General features: G+C 40.0%; 1 protein-coding gene across 1 annotated transcript; it reads left to right on the top strand.

The window, feature by feature from the left end:
* Positions 1-6,173: 6,173 nt before the first annotated feature.
* MMAA (metabolism of cobalamin associated A) lies at positions 6,174-15,353 on the top strand. The gene is made up of 7 exons (XM_021549234.3): positions 6,174-6,193; positions 6,808-7,284; positions 8,299-8,421; positions 9,505-9,675; positions 9,979-10,064; positions 10,426-10,575; positions 11,847-15,353. Exons 2-7 carry the CDS (start codon positions 6,864-6,866, stop codon positions 12,132-12,134), a joined length of 1,239 nt encoding a protein of 412 aa, XP_021404909.2. The 5' UTR covers positions 6,174-6,193; positions 6,808-6,863; the 3' UTR covers positions 12,135-15,353.
* The last annotated feature ends 2,411 nt before the right edge of the window (positions 15,354-17,764 follow it).

The following is a 17,764-nucleotide window of genomic DNA, read 5'->3' on the forward strand; positions in this document are numbered from 1 at the left end:
TAGCTGATCAGAAAAAAACAACTTCCATACTAAAATTGCAAGATATGAAATAAATGCAGTTGAATCTGCTCTGAAAAGAATGAAGGATGCTGATAACCACAAGCCATCTTGAGCTGTGAGTACTGCCAGAGATCTTGTCTTTATTCTAAACAACAGAACAAAACCTTTAATATTAATGCAACAAGGCAACTATTAATATTTTTCCTATAAAGTTTTCTGTTTGTTTCCCACACTGATGCTCTGAGCGGGTGTCTTAACACAGTAGCAGAATACTGGTTAAAAATGTATACTTTGTATTTTGTTTCTGGTTTAGGTGTGGAAATAAGATGCCATTTCTATGTAAATCTTGTGTTACACAGAAATCCCCGACTTGCTGCAGAGACCAGAGATAAGGCAACAGCAAAATCCTGCTGGGAAGTCAGAAACTTGCTGTAAGAGACTGCTAAACAGGGTTACAGCCACTTGCTGCTGGTCTTCTGTGAGTAATTTTCCAGATCGAGATGGAACCCAAGCTTGCTCTTGTATTTTACACTCTGAAGCCTCCTGGATGCGCTCTCAATAAATGCTCGGTATGTTTAAGTTCCTCAGGTAGTTAAACTCTGCCGTGGCCAAACAGGGCAGATTTACCATGTGTTCAGGATCCATCCGGGCTGTGTGGCTCAGCCACATGGCGCTAGCTTCCCCTTCTGGCCAGAAGGAGTAAGGGAAGCCGCCTCTGCACTAAAGATAAACACAAATTTTCAGACAGCAAATTCATGGCTAACTTCCAGTGGCAGGGAAGTGCAAGTGGAACATCTTTGATTCTTGCAACATAATATAATGATACATTTGAGATGGGCTTGCTGCTTGAATGTACAATTCTTTTCTAAACATAGACCTAGTCAGGAAAGAAATTAGATGAAAATACCAACTTCTGAAAAAAAGATTCCAAATTTCCCTTCTGGACCTCTATTAGCTGGTCCTCAAAACAAACATTTTACTTCTTTCTATATGCTCTATGCTAATTTTCCCCATGCAATTGCATCAATTATGATTGCAGTAGGTTTGTTGTTTGGACATTGGAGTTTTGCTTCCCTTTTTGCCTTATTTAAGGATTCGTCTTTCATCTTAATTCTATGATACGGTATTTTGTATCATTAGGCTAAGCTTAGTAAATGTAGGGTGTACTTATATGAAGGTATTTGTCTACTTAGTGGTGTAAAGCAATGACACACCTTATGACCTAACAGGCTTTTTAACAAGCCCTTTCTGAGTCAGTCGGCCTTTTAGAATGCTGTTGTGCTGTATTTCTGGATGGGCTGATCATACAGCATTGAATCTTAGCAGAATCTTCCCTTTTTATCCTTTTCATGCCCATCTGCTATAGCTGCTTGGAAAAAATGGGACATTTATCCTGCACACAATATTGGACTGTAAAACCAAAGTCTTGCTTTTGTGGGTATGTTGGAGAGTAAGCAAGCAAATACAGAGACTTCCAGCATGATAAGCAGTACCTTCTGTTTAAGGTGCTCAGGCGGCCTGCTAGAAACAGCCTTCCCTGTTCACACCACAGGTTTGGTCCCAGCTGGAAACACTTAGGTTTTCCTACATCTCAGTCTTGAATCCTGCCCATCAGAGTTACCATGGCCTTGGTCTTCCTCTTCATCCTGGCTGTGCCATCTTGGAACAGAGAATGTCTTGATATGTTTTGCTGCAATGTTATATTCCTATGGCTACTTCTCCCCGCTGTCTCACGTCTACCACTTGTGAGTTTCACATGCTAGTGAAGCACTCAGCATGGGACAAAGAACTCTGAGCACCAATGCTGTTGGAGATGCAGGGGAAAACACCTGAACATATGAGAGATCTATGCTTTCAATCTCGATGTTCAGATTGTCTTCAGTGGTAAACTGAGTTATGCATTCATCATTGATTCCTTGCCCCAACTGATTCTTCACCTTGTGAACTACAGTATTCACTTTTTGGTGTATAAGGTAGTGCTCATTTCAAACTGACTTAATAAACCTTTAGTACCCTGGGATGGAGGAAAGGAGGATTGTATTTAGCCACTTGAAAGTCTCAGTCCTCTGCTGAGGACTGAGTTTTTGGCAACTACAGAACTTAAAAACTGCGGCCAATCAGGCCTTTCCTTAAGCAAAAAGTAGCTGGGAATGAGGGTGTCTCAGCAAAGTCAAATGTCAGATTATATTTTGTATTATATTTTTTATGTTTGCTAATATGCTTAGTATGCTTTCATTGCTGTATTGAAAAAAAAAAAAAACAACTGGAGAAGGCAACTAATGATTTCCTTTCTGGCTGTGTAATAATGAAGTACATGAGAGATACTTTGATATCATGAGTCATTGGTGGCCACGGAAAAAACCATACTCTTTAAGCTAAGCTTTTAAATACTTTTTTTAATTGAAAGAAAAAGAAATATTTTACTGGCAAGTGACTTGCTTTTCCAGGTTTATAATTTTAACAATGAATCAGTCTTTGAGAACATTATTTAAATGGCTTTTACAACTACTAGTAATGTATGAATAATATTTGGGGGTTTTGCTTATATAGTAAATGTCCTTCCTTTTTTTACAGAAGAGATAGTTGCTTTTATAGGAAAAGATAGTTTTATTTGTCCCATTTAAAAATCATTTCACATCAGGCAGTTCATCATTAACAATTTAAAAACTTGTGCATAAGCATTAGAAAACTTTCCTGTAATGGCTGATATCATTTCTCACTAATGTGCAATCACTGCTCAGTTCATACCAACAAGGAAACATTGAAGTTACTGCTCTAAGGTTTTGTGAAGAAACTTCAGCTCCCTTGTTGATAAAAACATTGCACAAATAGAAACCATAATTATTTAAGATCATTTTTCCTTCTGTTTTCTTCAGTTGCACTCTTGTAGGTCTCAGCCAAAGCAAATAGAGCAAATTTCTTCCAGGCTTTCAGGCTCCAGCAGCCCTGACAACCTTACGGCTTCTCACCAGCACAGGTACAGAGAGTCTGCTCAGCCATGGAGTTGTCTCCTCTGTGTAGGTGGCTGGCCCTGGGAAGCTGTGGAAAGGCTTTCTCCACACCTAGGCAGGCAGCTGTCCTGCTGCTTGGTCATGGCCTTTGTGGAAAAACCTTGGGATGCTCACAGTCAGCAAACACCCATTTGTGTAGCAGTTGCTACAGAGCTTTTGGGGAAATGGCCTTTTTTTCTGGTATTCCCTTGCCTGAGTTGTGATTGCAGATCTGAGGCCTGGACTCAAATTGCATTTCAGCAGGCAAACTTTCACTGTGACTATGCTTTCTAGTGTTTGCATTTCAGGTGTCCAATTATCTTTCAAGATAAGGCAGGAGGTGTGTTTTGTCCAGAGTGCTAAGACTGTCATTGAAAAGCTTAGCCTTTCTTCTTGTAATCAGTAGTTACCTTGCTTCATGTTTTGCAGTAAAAAGGAGGTTGGATCAAACCTTTCTGCTTCTGTGAAAACTGAAATTAATTGAGGGGTGCATTCTGAAATAAAGGGCAAATGGTCATTTGGTCACCTCTGTAGTTTCAGTTTGTACCATGGCAGGGAATGTGGTTTTGTATTGACCTTTACAGCATATTGCTGTAGAGAAATGTCTCTGATGATATTAAATATCATTGTATTAATTATGTGCACAAAGATTACTATGGGTTTTCTTAAAGAGCAGGTGAACAGAGCAAGGAAATCAGTGTTGCCAGAGAAAGAATGAGTTAATCCAGCTAAAACTGCAAGGGGAAGCCAGTTAGATGGAATGTAAATTTGCATGGTTGAATTTGGCAGATTCTAGTGTTAATTCTATTCCTGCTGTGAGAAGTTACAGAAGGGTCTTTTTCTATTCTTTTGTAATGATCTGGATTCGGTTGCACATTTTGCCTGAATGTCTGTGCCTCCCTGCACCTTTTGCTCATTGCCCAATATTTATAACACTTTACAGGATGTTTGATTTAGTATTGGCTCAGAAGGAAGACTGCTATTTCATGAGTTACCAGCAATACTCTTTTCTTTAACACTGGGATAAATTTGCAGCAAGAAGGTTAAAACAGATAATTTTCTTAAATCTTGGACAAGTTTGCAGGCTGAGATGGAATAACTATGGGGCATGCATTTTTATTCTTCTGACACCCATGGGGAAAAGAAGCAAAGAGAACACAGAATATGAGTTAAATTTGAAATTTAAAAAAACCCAGATCCACAAATACACTCGCCTCACCCCGAATTTGAAAGATAATTTTTAAAAAAAGGAGAAACAGAGCTTGATGTGGAAAGCTACTGAATTACCCTCCTGAATAGCTCAGCAACAATGTTAGGTAAATTAATTATGAATGGATAAAGAATACAGAAGCCAAGAAAAATCTGTATATTGCAAATCAGAAAGCACAAATGCAGTGAGTCTGACCAAAATTTATTGGGCTGTGTGTAATAACAACCAAACACCCCTGTCTTTAGTGCATACATTGAAGACCATAGGAGAAACACAAGAACACTGTACAGTATGGCAGGACGTAGATTAAGAAGACTCAAGATATGATCCAGGCTCTAAGGGAGTATTTTGCCTATTTTGTATGAGGTTATAGTAAAAGAAAATCAGAGACGGTAGAAGACCATATAATCTCTGATATATGAAAGACTATTGAAGGAAAGGATGTATATAATTGACAAGGCAATAGGAAGTCTAGCTTGCATATCTGGCATTTGGAGACCATAGTCTCTGACTGGTGAAAAGCAAATTTGTTGAAAAACAGAGTTGGGGGATAGGGGAATAATAAAGAGGATGACTTGAGCAATTTGGAGTTCCAGACCTCACCAGTGTGCAAAATCTTGAGAACAGTTCTTGCAGGACGATGACTCTACAGCACATTCATGCCTGCTTGTGGCCATATCAAATTGGCAGTACAGCCTGATGGGCTGTATAAAAGAGCAGCAGTTTTGTTGTGAACTGCTGAGTGCACACTTTACTCTCACTCCCATTATTCCTGTCCACAAGGTTATAATAGAGAACTGAACAATCCCCTCTCCTTTTCCGCATTCATGAAATGTGCAGTTTTCCATCAAGATCACTGACAAAAGTATTCAATTTGGGAGAACACAAAGGGGCATAAACTGAATGATCAATTAAGCAGTACTAGAATGTGTTGTGTTTCTATTTTGTGGGGTTTTGTTTGATTGTTTTGTTTTGTGGTCTTTTTTTTTTTTTTTTTTTGCTTCTGCTGTTTCTAAAATAGTAGTGGGGATGTGCAAGTACAGCACTTGAAACAGAGACCCTTGTTAATGAAGAGATTATAGTGATCCAGGCTAACTCTGGTGAATAAAGACCTGTTAAACAGAAAGACCTCACAAGGCTACTTTGAAATGGAACTTCTGTTCTCTTTCTGCCATGGTTTCATCCCATGCTGATAGGCACAGAAGATTGCATATTTTCTTAGCCCTGAAGTGTACAGTTCTCTATGTATCATCATCTTCTGGGCCGAATAATAGCAGCGAGATTAAATTGTGCATTCAGCAGTTCAGAACAAAACTTTTGCCATTTAATAGTCTGTCATTTTCACTGCTCGTGTGATGACACTGTGAAAAAGTTTTGCAGGACAATGCGAGGCACTGGGAACAGCCAGTGGATTCGGTGTGATTACATTCATTGGAAGTAGATCTGTGTACTTTAACAAGAAGCCAGGCAGAAAAAGGATGCTGAGATGACTGGAGAAATAATAACTGTTAAAAAAAAAAAATTAAGGAAGCAAAACAAACACTGCTTCACAATAAACCAACATTCCACATCAGGAAAGTTTAAAGAGGAACTTTAATAAGGCTGAAAATAAACATGATTTAATAAGCACATGCAGGGATTTAAGCTTTTCTTCTCCCTCCTTGGTGTATGAAGCGAAATGGGAGGACTGGTAAATCGCCCCGCACAGATTCAGAGTGAGTACCTCTAAATCAGGAGAGAAATTATGATTTGAAACAACCTGCACTGTAAGGCCGGGGCAGGGAGACTGTGACTCCACGGCCATGGAAGTTCGCGTGCTCGTGGAATGGCCAGAGCTGAGCCCTGAGCCCCGGACCGCTCCCCCGGGGTCCTGGAGAGTGGCGGGGCAGCTCCTCGTCCTCCGGCATCGCCTCTCCAGCCCTGCCCGGCCTTCCCTGCGCGTTCCGGCTCAGCCTGAGGGCGTCACTTCCCGGGGCGGAGCGGGGCGGCTCCGGTAGGTGCCGGGGATGGCGGGGATGTGCCGGGGATGGCGGGGATGTGCCGGGAATGTGCCGGGAATGGCGGGGATGTTCCCTCAGTGGCGGCTCTGCCGCGCTCTCGGCGGCGAAGCGGGAGCGGGGCTGGGGCCGCCGGTGCCTCGGGGAGGCTTCAGCTCTCCTGTTTATTTCTAAATGTTTTTGTGTCTGAACTCTCCCCCACCCCCCCGTTTTCCTCTTTCTGATTGAAATAAGTGCCAATATGCCCTCATCCCGAAAAATTGTTAAAAACAGCCCTCAGCATAGCCCGTCAAAGTAGAATATACCGTCCTTAACCTAAGTGTAAGGATTGAGTGTTCTGGATTCTAGTGTGCTGCTCTCAGAGCCTTATTTGAAAGTAGTTTTTTTTAATATTTTCATTTATGAAGTATGATAATAAAGAGATGCTGTGCCTTTGATTCTAGCGTGTTTTTATTGTGTCTGTTTAATGGGAAAAGGGGATGGTAATTTTTTTTATTCAAGGCAGTGGGTACAGATAAAACTAAAGCTGATGATCACAGGTGTACGTAAATTTAATTTGAGTCCTCACAAGTGCTTTGAGGAAAGTAAAAATGTTTTTCCTTCTCTTTAGGGTGTTGGCAAACAGAAGTGAACTGACAACTTTGGTACTTTTTAGTTCCAAGCAAGATGAAGATCCCCTGTTTGCTGCTGAGATTCCCTCGCTGTTATTTCTCCAGAAGAACTTACTCCGTGAACTTTGGCTTCGCTTCCCGAGCAGATTTCCTGGGTGCTGGGTCTCTTGGGCCAGCGCACCGCTGCCATACAAAATGGATTTGTTCATGGAATGGTTTGAGGAGAGAGCTGTGCCAGCAAGCAGCCCCTGAGCAGCAAGCAGAGGGACTTTCTGACCGGGAGCAGAGACTTGTAGACAGACTTTACCATGGGCTAATCCAGCGCCAGAGAGCCTCTTTAGCCGAAGCCATTACACTCATAGAATCCACTCACAGTGGGAAGAAGAAAGTAGCACAGGTGCTCCTTCAGAAGGTATTATCCTACCACAGGGAACAAGAAAAGTTAAATCAAGGAAGGCCACTTGCCTTTAGAGTGGGTTAGTCCTTTTATGTTTTGTCTTGTCTAGTAGTTGCTTACGTGTAATTACTGTCCTCACCTTTTATTATCACTGTTGTTTGTGGTCTGTGGTCTTGGATTGTTATTTTTTTGTTGTTTATAACCAATCTAGATTACTTACTTTGTCCTGTGGAATTATGGCATGAGATGAAAAATGGTTTTGAAAATTATTTAGAAATTATTGTTGCTTCTTCAGAGTATTATCCATGGTGGGTTTTGTAACCATTGTGAGGTGAAACAGTAGTTCGTTTGCAGATTGATGCAGATGTCATCTACACTTAGGGAAAGATGTAGTCTAGCAGACCTGGTCTCTTCCCAAAGAAGGTAGTTTCTCAAATACTTCCTGAATCCCATTTTAGTCTACAGAAGGAAAAACATGCACCTTCCTGTTTTCTGGCCCTCTCTTAAGCAGCCTGATTTTTTGCTGAAGGAGACTTGAACCTGCTTCTCTTGGAAGCTGTAAAATATTTTTCCCTTGTGAAGAGAAGGATTTGCTAACATGAGTCATGCCCAGCTGTCTTCTCTCCTGCCCATACAAAGGTAATAAGAACAAGAACTGGGGCATGGGAATGAGAAAAGTTTGGTGCTAATCTTTGTGAGCTTTGACATGCAAATAAATGGCCTCATTTTTTTGAAAGAGCAGCTCTTCAAGGTAAGGGCTTGCTTTTCCTTTTGGAGAGTTTCTTTTGTAGTAAATATGAAAAATTCAGTTCTAATATTTTGAAAGTTCTAAAGGAAAAGTCATATAGTATAAGTATTTTTATTTGGAGGGGAAGAAATAGATAAACCCAGTGTTACGTTGGTATCAGTGTGATGATGGGTGGTGAAGTGCTGCTGTGTTGCCAAGCTCCTATTTTGTTTTGGCATAGCTTTTATTTGCTTTTGTTGTGATGCTGTATTAAAGTATGAATTGTAATCAACGTAGATGTTGATGGTATTCATGAGATGTATTTTTTGTAACAAAATTTTTTTTCTTCCTAATGTGATTATTTAGGGTTGTCCGGTCCTCCTGGTGCTGGAAAGTCGACCTTCATAGAATGCTTTGGGAAGATGCTTACAGAAAGAAACCATAAAGTGTCTGTGTTGGCTGTGGACCCTTCCTCTAGTACAAGTGGTGGTGAGTGTGAATCAAAGTTTGAGTCAAGTTTCTAATACCTTGTCAACTACAGAAGTATGTCTTTGGGCCAAGTGAAAGAAAATTTGGTGCCTATAACAGTAAAATGTAAAATAAATCAAGTTTTCATATTTCTTTCTATGTGATACAAAATTGGAAAATAGGTATATGTGTTGTAATTCTTTCAGATTTTCTCTTTTCCAGGGTTCAAATGTTGGCTGACAAATTATTTTTCTAAATTTGAATTTTTTTTGAACTCGTGCAGGATTACTCATGGCAGGCTGCAATCTGTAACTCTCCATTAAAAAAATGTAGGGAAATTACAAGCTGACCACACCTGATTCGTGGTATCTCTGATACAAATAACACAATATTGATTTTGATTTTTCTGTAAGGGACCGTTTGTCATGCAGCATCATTAGTTTTTCCAGCTTCTGTGCTGTTAGAGGTGTGTAACTATTTATAAAGAAATAGCTAGAGCATTGCAATGACACAAAGCTAAGACATACTGTGTTCTTTAATGCATGCTTTCAGGATGCATCAGTAGAGTAGCAAAATGTGACAGCACAACTGCAGCAGCTGGAAGAATTGAGCATCTCTCATCTTTTGGAGTGTGTGTCGAGTGCGTAGATCTTGCTGAATCTGATTTGCAGATTGTCTGAGTAGAAGGAAGGCAGGGACACATGTCAGCTCTCTTAAAACATCCAGCATCCAGGTGTGTCAGAATCATCATGCACAGGGATTTGTCCCTTTGGACAGGAGCAGACAAGAATCGGCTGTGTGGCCTGACGTGTGGGCTTCAAAAAGCCATTCAGGAGTTGTAGAATTCATTCTGCCCTAGCACGGATTTTTTTGTGTTTGGTAGCAGTAAGGTCTGTCTGTCAGGCCTTTGCAGCTTCTGAGAAGTAGAAGAACCAGACAGTAGCTTCCTAGTCCTCAGCTAAGTCTTGAGCAACTATGACTAGGATATTCTTATTTGATTGACTTTGTACAAGAAATCTGTCTTTCCTCACTCATTTATTGGTGTGGAGCGGGGAGAAGGGGGAGTGTGGCTGTGTTGCACTTCAGAAATAATTTAACATTAAGGTTCCCTACTGGGTGATAAAACACGGATGACTGAGTTGTCAAGAGACATGAATGCATACATCAGACCATCTCCAACCAGTGGGACACTGGGAGGTGTCACAAGGACCACAAATGAAGCCATTCTGCTCTGTGAAGGAGGAGGCTACGATATTGTTCTTGTGGAAACAGTAGGTATGTGCTTAGGGTTTGCTTTGATTGTCCTGTTGTGATATGAAAATAAGCTGTGCTAATAATTGCATACCTCTGCCTTGATTTTGCCTGTGTTTTTGTATGTGGTCACTGATTGAACACAAATACTCATTCTGTCTTGTTTTCTAGTCTTGTATGTCTTTTACTATACTGTAATGTTTCCTGTTGCCTTTGTTGTGTTAGTGGGATTTGTTCATGGGGCAATGCTGGCATCTATCACAATTACTGTCATTAATGGGACTGAAAGTTTGTAGCAATTGGTAAATTCTGAATTTAATTTTTTAGGTGTGGGCCAGTCAGAATTTGCTGTGGCTGATATGGTTGATATGTTTATATTACTACTACCACCTGCGGGTGGAGATGAATTACAGGTATTTTTCAGTTTCTCTTATTGGTTACTACCTGGGACTAGAAAGAGAAACTTAAATTCAGCATGTCGTATCTGTGCAGAAAGTCCATATCAATAGTGTTTTGTCCATTATACTGTTATTATTAAGTATTTTCAGTGTCTTCCACTTACTGCACAGTTAAGCTCCCTTTTTTGATTTTAAAAGTATTAGGATATAAACTTTTCATTCCCTGTGGTTGACTTTAACATGTTTACTAGTTATATATATATTTTTTGGGGGGGAAAACTAGAAACTACCAAAGCATTTTGACCCGCTTTTTGTGATGAATCAGCGTGTCACAGCCCCTCTGGGTACTCCTGATTTCTGTCCCTGTTGCATTTAGGGCATCAAACGGGGCATCATTGAGATGGCAGACCTGGTTGCTATCAATAAGGCTGATGGTGATTTAGTTGTGCCTGCCCGGAGGATCCAGGCTGAGTACATCAGTGCTATGAAGCTGCTTCGCAAGCGTTCAAAGGTTTGGAGGCCAAAGGTCTGTGCACTTCACTGTGTTTTGTGGGGATCCTTGGGTCTGGTTTGGTTTTGTTTGGTTTTTTTTTTTTTTGTATTTTTCCCTCCCAGAAAATGTGCTGAATGATTTAAATTTGGTATCTTCTCATCTAGCTGTCCTAGTCTCCCTGGGCTCTTTTTAAAAATTACAGTTGGTTGTTTAGTCTCGGTGTGCTGGAGAGGTGATTGCTACTGTCTGTGCCTCACCTCTGGTCTCCAGGTGTGCCACATGAAACACTGCAGAGCCAGTCCTCCTCCCCAGGACTCCTGCCCTGAGCTACAATCTCTGCACTAGCAGAGCTATTACTGACATTAGGAGTGGTGCAAACTTTACTTGCTTTTTGTAAACTGTTCATATCTAAAAATGTCCCTTAGTCTACTTCTCCCTCCATTTTAACTCTGAAGCCTGTGATTATCTTTATTCTTTCACTAGTTCATGTGTTTCCTTTATTGCTTTAATTTTTTTTAGTTTTTCACATAATAGAAATGGCTAGATAATTGGAATTCTTATCCTGTAGATCTTCAGTTTTATTGCTGTATTTTATCTACTAAAAGGTTTTGGTGGATTTTTAAGGAGAAGATCCAGAGCTAGTTTTTAAGATGTGTATATAGAATAAGCACACACACACTCTCACTTCCTTTATAAATAAGCTATCTCTAAAGGAGGTTTGTTCTACTGTGGTATTGAAATTGACCCATTAAGGTGAGTTTAAATCAGCTGTGCTGCCTGAGGATTAGCCTTTCTTGAATTTTTTTTTTTTTTTAAAAGACAATCTGTTCAATTTGAAAGATTGTGCTGAATTTCTGAAATATTACTGGCAAAATTAATTCCTGGTGTGGAAAGAAAAGACAAAAAAAAAAAAAAAAAAAGACCAATCAAAAAATCCTTGTTTCTGGCATATTTTAAGTACAAAAGAATAGCTACCAGAATATGCACTTAACTCTGCATTTAAGTAAAAGAGTAATAATGTGCCTCTTAGCTGAAGGACTTGCTAAAAGTGATTCTCATAACAAGCAGCTGGACAAATATCCCAAGTAGTATGAATCTCAGGGTCTACTTCTAGTTAGTAGAATCCTAGATTTTTGGGGGGATTGGGGGGGAAGGCACAGAAATGCTTAGAGCCTCATGAAGCGAGTATTGAAGAAAGCTTCCCTCACACATTTCTTAATTTCCATTCAATCTACCTCATCCAATACTTGAAGCCTCCAGGCCAGCAGCTGCCTTGGCTTTGACAGTTCCTCTGAATCCCTCAGGTGATGCGCATCTCCGCCAAAACCGGGGAGGGCATCTTGGATATGTGGGATAAAATGAGCGAGTTCCGGGACCTCATGCTCACAAGCGGCGAGCTGCTTGCCAAACGGCGGAAGCAGCAGAAAGTGTGGATGTGGAACCTCATCCAGGAAAACATGCTGGAGCATTTCCGGAATCACTTGGCAGTCAAGGATAAGATCCCACTTCTGGAAGAAAAAGTTCTCAGAGGAGTCTTGTCTCCTGGGCTGGCAGCAGACCTGCTGCTGAAGGCATTCAAAGATGGTCTCTAAGCATTGTTTTCTACTCTGTTCTTGATATGTAAAAGTGAACATTAAATACACTTTTTCTATGTGTGGGTTCAGATGTTTTGCTGCAGCAGAAATGAATAGAAAACCTATCCAGTACTCAAAGAATTCTGTTGGATTCTGTATATGCAGTGATCATGACAATTCTAAACACTCATTAAGAGATTACTGCACACTATTGGAAAAAAATGAATTTTCAAATCTTCTATTTCTACATGCCGTAGATCTGTTGATAAAAACTGGATGCCCATGTAAAATGATTGGGTTTGGGGAGGGCAGGAGAGTGAGGTTGGTGGTGCAGGGTTTGATTCTCGTTGTGGGGTCATCTCAGAGCAGTTGACACTGCAGCTTTCCATTCTAATATAGCAGCAGCTGTTGCCAGAATGGATTGCATTTTCTTTCCTCACCTTGAGTGACAGCAAGAACATTGCACTGCCTGACAGCACCAGACCACAGCCTTAGTTTTAAATAAATTGTATGAATATAAATAGAACACAGTGGTGTTTGGTCCCTCTTTGGAAGCTGTAGTTAGTTATTACACACTGTACAGTAGGAGAAGGGAATTTTAACCATCTGGTTTCAAAATAGATGTTTTATTAAAGAGCAAAATGTAGTTAGAGTTTTTTTTTACATGCAGACATCAGATTGGACAAATGTTACCCATGATGTTTTAATAGCAAATGTCTTTATACTATAATTATTTGTCTCTAAAAATAATATTTTGTGGTTTTCTGATCTAACTTAGGTTTTTTGGATTCAAACAAAATGGCCAGTCGTGCTTGGTATTTTTTCTTTGCCTCTTGCAGAAGACAGGACTGCTTCCAACCAAAAGCATGTTTTATTTTCTATTTTCTCTTTCCTGATCCGTGATCTAGAAGGCAGAGCTCATCTGGTACCCACTAAATGTGAAGGATGAAGTGGAAAAGTGCTGATTTTTGGAGACCTGACAGTAAAAGCAGTAAAACAGGAGAATTTGTGAGCCTGTTGGTACTTAGATAAATTAATTTTAAAAGAAATATATCAGAAGTGATAATTTTCAAAGTTTTGATTTTCTGGACATGCATGTAAAAAGGTATGGTGACTTAAGCTCAATATCACCTTTTTGGCTTCTAGCAACCTAATTCCAGTATAGCAGTGAATTGGGTTACTTAAATCCTCTTTTTACCTTCATGATGTTTGGTTTTTTTTTTTCAGTGTTTTTTTCCCCTCAAAATATTTTTTCCTTTACCTTTCCCCTTGTTCCAGTTGTTACATAATGATCCCTTTTGCCTGCTAGGCGCTGTTTGCAGTGAAACACTAAGGAAGAGCATTGTGATGTTCTGGGGCACACAGTACAGCTGAGGCACTTCTTTGGTAAGAAAGTTTGCACTGGGGTAACTGGTGTTAGTGGTGTCCACAACCTAAATTGTCAGAACTTCTGAGCTCTGACCACTTACTCCTGTTTCTTAATCGCTGCTTTGGGGCTGCTGCAATCAGTTACAGAGAAGCAGCTGAAGGAATGTATGGAGTAGCAAAAGTACAGTGACTTCGTTATGACCATGCTGAATTGTGAGAGAAATGCAGTGCTTACAGTTTCTTTTTTATTTAAACAACCTCTATTGAATATGACAGAGAGTGCCCAAAACCAAAAGCAACGTCTTGTGTCCTTTGCGTCTTTTCAGCTTTAAGTATTTTTTGGTACCTTGTAGATGAAATGACAGTCAGGTAGGAAATTAATTAATGAGAGCAGCAGAGTTCTAACCAGTAAGTTCTCAATTTTTTGATAGTCCCCTTGTTTCAGGTGGCAGTTTTTGAGGTGACCTCATTTGCGTTTATCTGTTAGATCAAAACCTTATTATAGTTATTACTACTTCTGTCAGGACTGTTCATGTCTGTTATACATGAGCTGCCAAGTAAAACAGAACCTTCAGCTTTGTTTAAATGACACCTGCTCATGCAGAATATGTTGTACATCTTCTTCAGTATTTATTTTCTGGATGCAGATCTACTGATCCACTCAAGCCGTGGGCTATCATTATTTTCTCATTTTGTTGCTTCTTTTATAATATTGTTTATTTACAAATGAACTCTTAGCAAAAGTGCAATGGCTTAAGCATGTTCTTTGAACTGCATTTTCCTCTTATAGCAGAGCATTAAATGAAAATACGATTTGCCTTCTTTATGTATTCAGTTATGTCTCATGCTTCAATAGATGGAGTAATATCCTTATATTGAAAGGAGTGTTTGGAAATGAAACAGTAAATGAGGGTCCCTGTTTTGTTTTTCAGTGATTCCTCTACCAAACTGAAAAGCTGTCCTGTGTAAACTGTGAACTAAGCCTTCCATGTGCTAATGAAAACATTTGTTTTACAGCCTGTAAAATTTTGCTGTGATGAACAGCTTCTCAGTTTGTGCAGTTTTGTTCACGTTCTCATGGGCTGGGCAGGTGCATTGTTTTTAGAAGGACTGCAGAGCTTCAGCTGGTCAGCTACAATTCCATAAAATTCCACTATGTCCAAGATAGGGAAGAATGTTTCCAGCTCATCATTTTTAGCTCTGTGGATTAACTTGGCTAAAATGCATTAAAATATTGTTTTTCAAGTAAACAGCCTTCTGAAAAAAGATAGTAAACAAATCTGTTGAGTAGGATGTTGACATATTCTTAGTTTCTGGAGTTGTCAAGCTGCTCTCATGTTAACACTTAAACCCACAGCTATTGCAGAATAGTAGGGGGAAATAATATAACTTCATGAGAAGCCAATAGCAAGATGAAGTTTGTAGCTGGAGGTATGACAAACTGTTAGACACACGAGTATGGGAGGTAAGGAATAAACTGGTTAGATACACAAAGTTGTTTTCTACAAAGTCTTGCAGTTGTCTGTAAGTGTGAAAGTTTTCCCCAGGTCCCTGTGTAATAGAGGTTGCTGGTGTTTCACAGCTGGAGAAAACAAGTGTGGTGAGATCAAGTGATTTACCCAGGACTCTGAAACAGGTCAGCGGGTGTAAGGGTTACAGTTCAGTAGTCTTTACTGTGAGCCCCACGTATATTTACAGCCACGTTACTTAAGGTTGGAAAAATGCTCTTAGCAAGTTCATGCTCTTAGTGTGACTTATTCCTTTCATATCTAATCTCTCTGTTTTCAGTGACAGGACCCAGTGACCCCTTCTTGACTACTGTTCTGTTGTAATGTCCTGCTTTAAGTAATAAAAAACTTTCCTTTGATATCTAATCTGCCCTTGCCTTCTGTAAATGCATTACTTCCTGTTGTGCATGCTGCTTCAGCCTTTATGTTCTCCTCACACATTGCTTATTTGTGCAATCTGCAAAGTGTTGGCTGTTTGAGATTTTGGGGCATGAAAGCTGAGTAAAGCTAAAGGATACAAAGGAACTTTTTTTTTTTAACTGTATGCAAGCTCCCTTCCTAAAGTTTTCTTTTGTAATGTGGCAAGATTCAATTACTGCCTTGCTCTGTACTGGTACAAACATCCTTATTTCCTTTTTATTTTCCTTTCTCAGAGTGCTCTGTTGCTCCCCCTTGGATGCAGTCGATAAGTAACATACTCTATGAGTTGAAATGAGAAAAACATTTTTACAGAGTTTAGTGCTTCTGTAGTTATTCCTGCTGGACTGTTCTAATACATTTATAATTTGATGAAAGATTGAACAAAAGTTGATAAAGAGTGTATTTAAGGAAACATTAGTGTGCTCCTTGGAAGAGTTGACAGTCATCAGTGCACACACTGACTAGCAACAGGATTCCTCTTTGGAAAACCAGCTACTCCACAGTCGTATTCCTTACAGTTTAAATAAAAGCAACCAAACCTCCTCATAATGGAACATTACCAGCATTTGTAAATTGAGAATAAAAATTTCAAAATTAAAAACTCAGAAGCAATTAGAGTACAAACTTAGAATGGAAGGATGACAAACGTACTCTGTTCCCTCCTGTCATACTAAGGCATGGTTCAGCTGATGAACAAGGAAAGAAAAGAGGGACTGACATCCATGACAGTGTATGGAGAAGGTATATTATGGAGCAGCAAGAGGAATACATATTTTTCTCTATTTTTCCTCCCGAGGGAGCATAAGAATTATCTTAGATAAGTCACTGTGAAGCCACAGAAACTGATGTGAGTGACAATGTTTGCTGTGTGAGGCTTACAAAAATTATAAGTTCAACTCTGTTCCTGTCTTTTGGATTTGTGTGTTGCATAGGACCATGTGGTGCTTGTCCTTTGGCACTAGGTTGGTTTGTTTGTAATTGTGCTCTAAGTGGGGAATAGTTAGAAGTTCTTGTAGTTTGAGTAAGAGGTTGTTTACTTATAACAAATTAAAAGCTTCACCTTTCAGAATGCATGATACAATTCCTGTATTTTTCCTTAAAATACTGTGGCAAAGTGAGTTCCTGCTCTTTATCACTGTGTCTTTGTTTCCTCTTACGGTCTCTTCCACTGGTAGAGTAGCCTATAAAAGCTTTAGTTATGCACCTTTTAGCATTCATGAAGTTAATCTGGAACTGACAACACTTCTGCTTTGTTTCTTCAATTGAAAGTGACCACTGCAACCTAAAGATTACAGCTTGTGAGAAGCCAAAGGCCATTGCAGCTTCAGAGGCCTGGGCTGACCTGCCCTGTGCGGCTGCAATGGCTGGGGATGCCGCTGTGTGTCTAATGAGAAGTTGCTGCACGAGCTGTGTGGCTGGGAGCAGGGCACACTCACACTGCTAAAGGTTTTCTCCCGGCCCTGAATCTGCGATCCTGTTTGTAGTTCTCTAATTGCAGCCAGCAGAAGACAAGGGTGATGGTGGTTTTTATGACTTGTTGCTTAGCAGCGTTGATCAACAAAAGTACAACCTTTTCTTTTGCTGTAACCTCGGTGAACCCGGGCTTGGACGGAGCTCACCAGCGGGGAACAAGGGTTTCTGAAGCTGTGTGAAACTCCTGTGCTGTGCCTTGTTAGCATAGAGGGAAAGCATCTCTTCTTGACCTCTTGGTTACCTTTGCCCTTTACTCCTCTTTCTCTCTCTCATCAAATCTTAGAAAAAAGCTGGCAACGTTCTAGGAAGGTCTGGAGAATGGGAAATAGAGGGATAAGTCAGCTATACTAAGATGTATCCTGCCTCTTTTCAGGAAGAGCAGCTAAGCTGGTTCCCAGTCTGTGATGTTAGACCCTCCTCTCATGGAAGGAGAAAGACTTCAGCCATCACAGTAAGGTCTCTTCTTATTTAGAGAAGCTTTCCTAGTATTTCAGAGTAGGCAAAATAATCCATAGAGGAAAGGGCAATTAGGGCGCTAAGAATTTCTTGGTTTACATCTTTTAGAAGGGATTTCACAAACTGAACCAGAAGTGGTATTGAATGTGGCTGAAAATGATTGAGGGTCTGCACTGAATGTGTGCCTTTATCTGATCAAATCTGACAAAGCCTGTAAAACAAGAGCAAGGAGTAAGTTGCTTGTTTCACCTTAACTCTAAACTGTAAATTGTTAGTCTGTCTGGACAAAGGCTTTTTAGTAACACCAGAAGCTGCAACATTTAATGTGCCTTAGCACTTAAGAAGCTTAGACCAGGAGCGTTTACTGTTGCTCAGATGTTTGTCTTTCACACCTAGATCTGAATAAGAAACAGATGAGTATTT

The sequence above is a fragment of the Lonchura striata genome, chromosome 4 (assembly GCF_046129695.1).
Source record: "Lonchura striata isolate bLonStr1 chromosome 4, bLonStr1.mat, whole genome shotgun sequence".
Classification (NCBI taxonomy): Eukaryota; Metazoa; Chordata; class Aves; order Passeriformes; family Estrildidae; genus Lonchura; species Lonchura striata.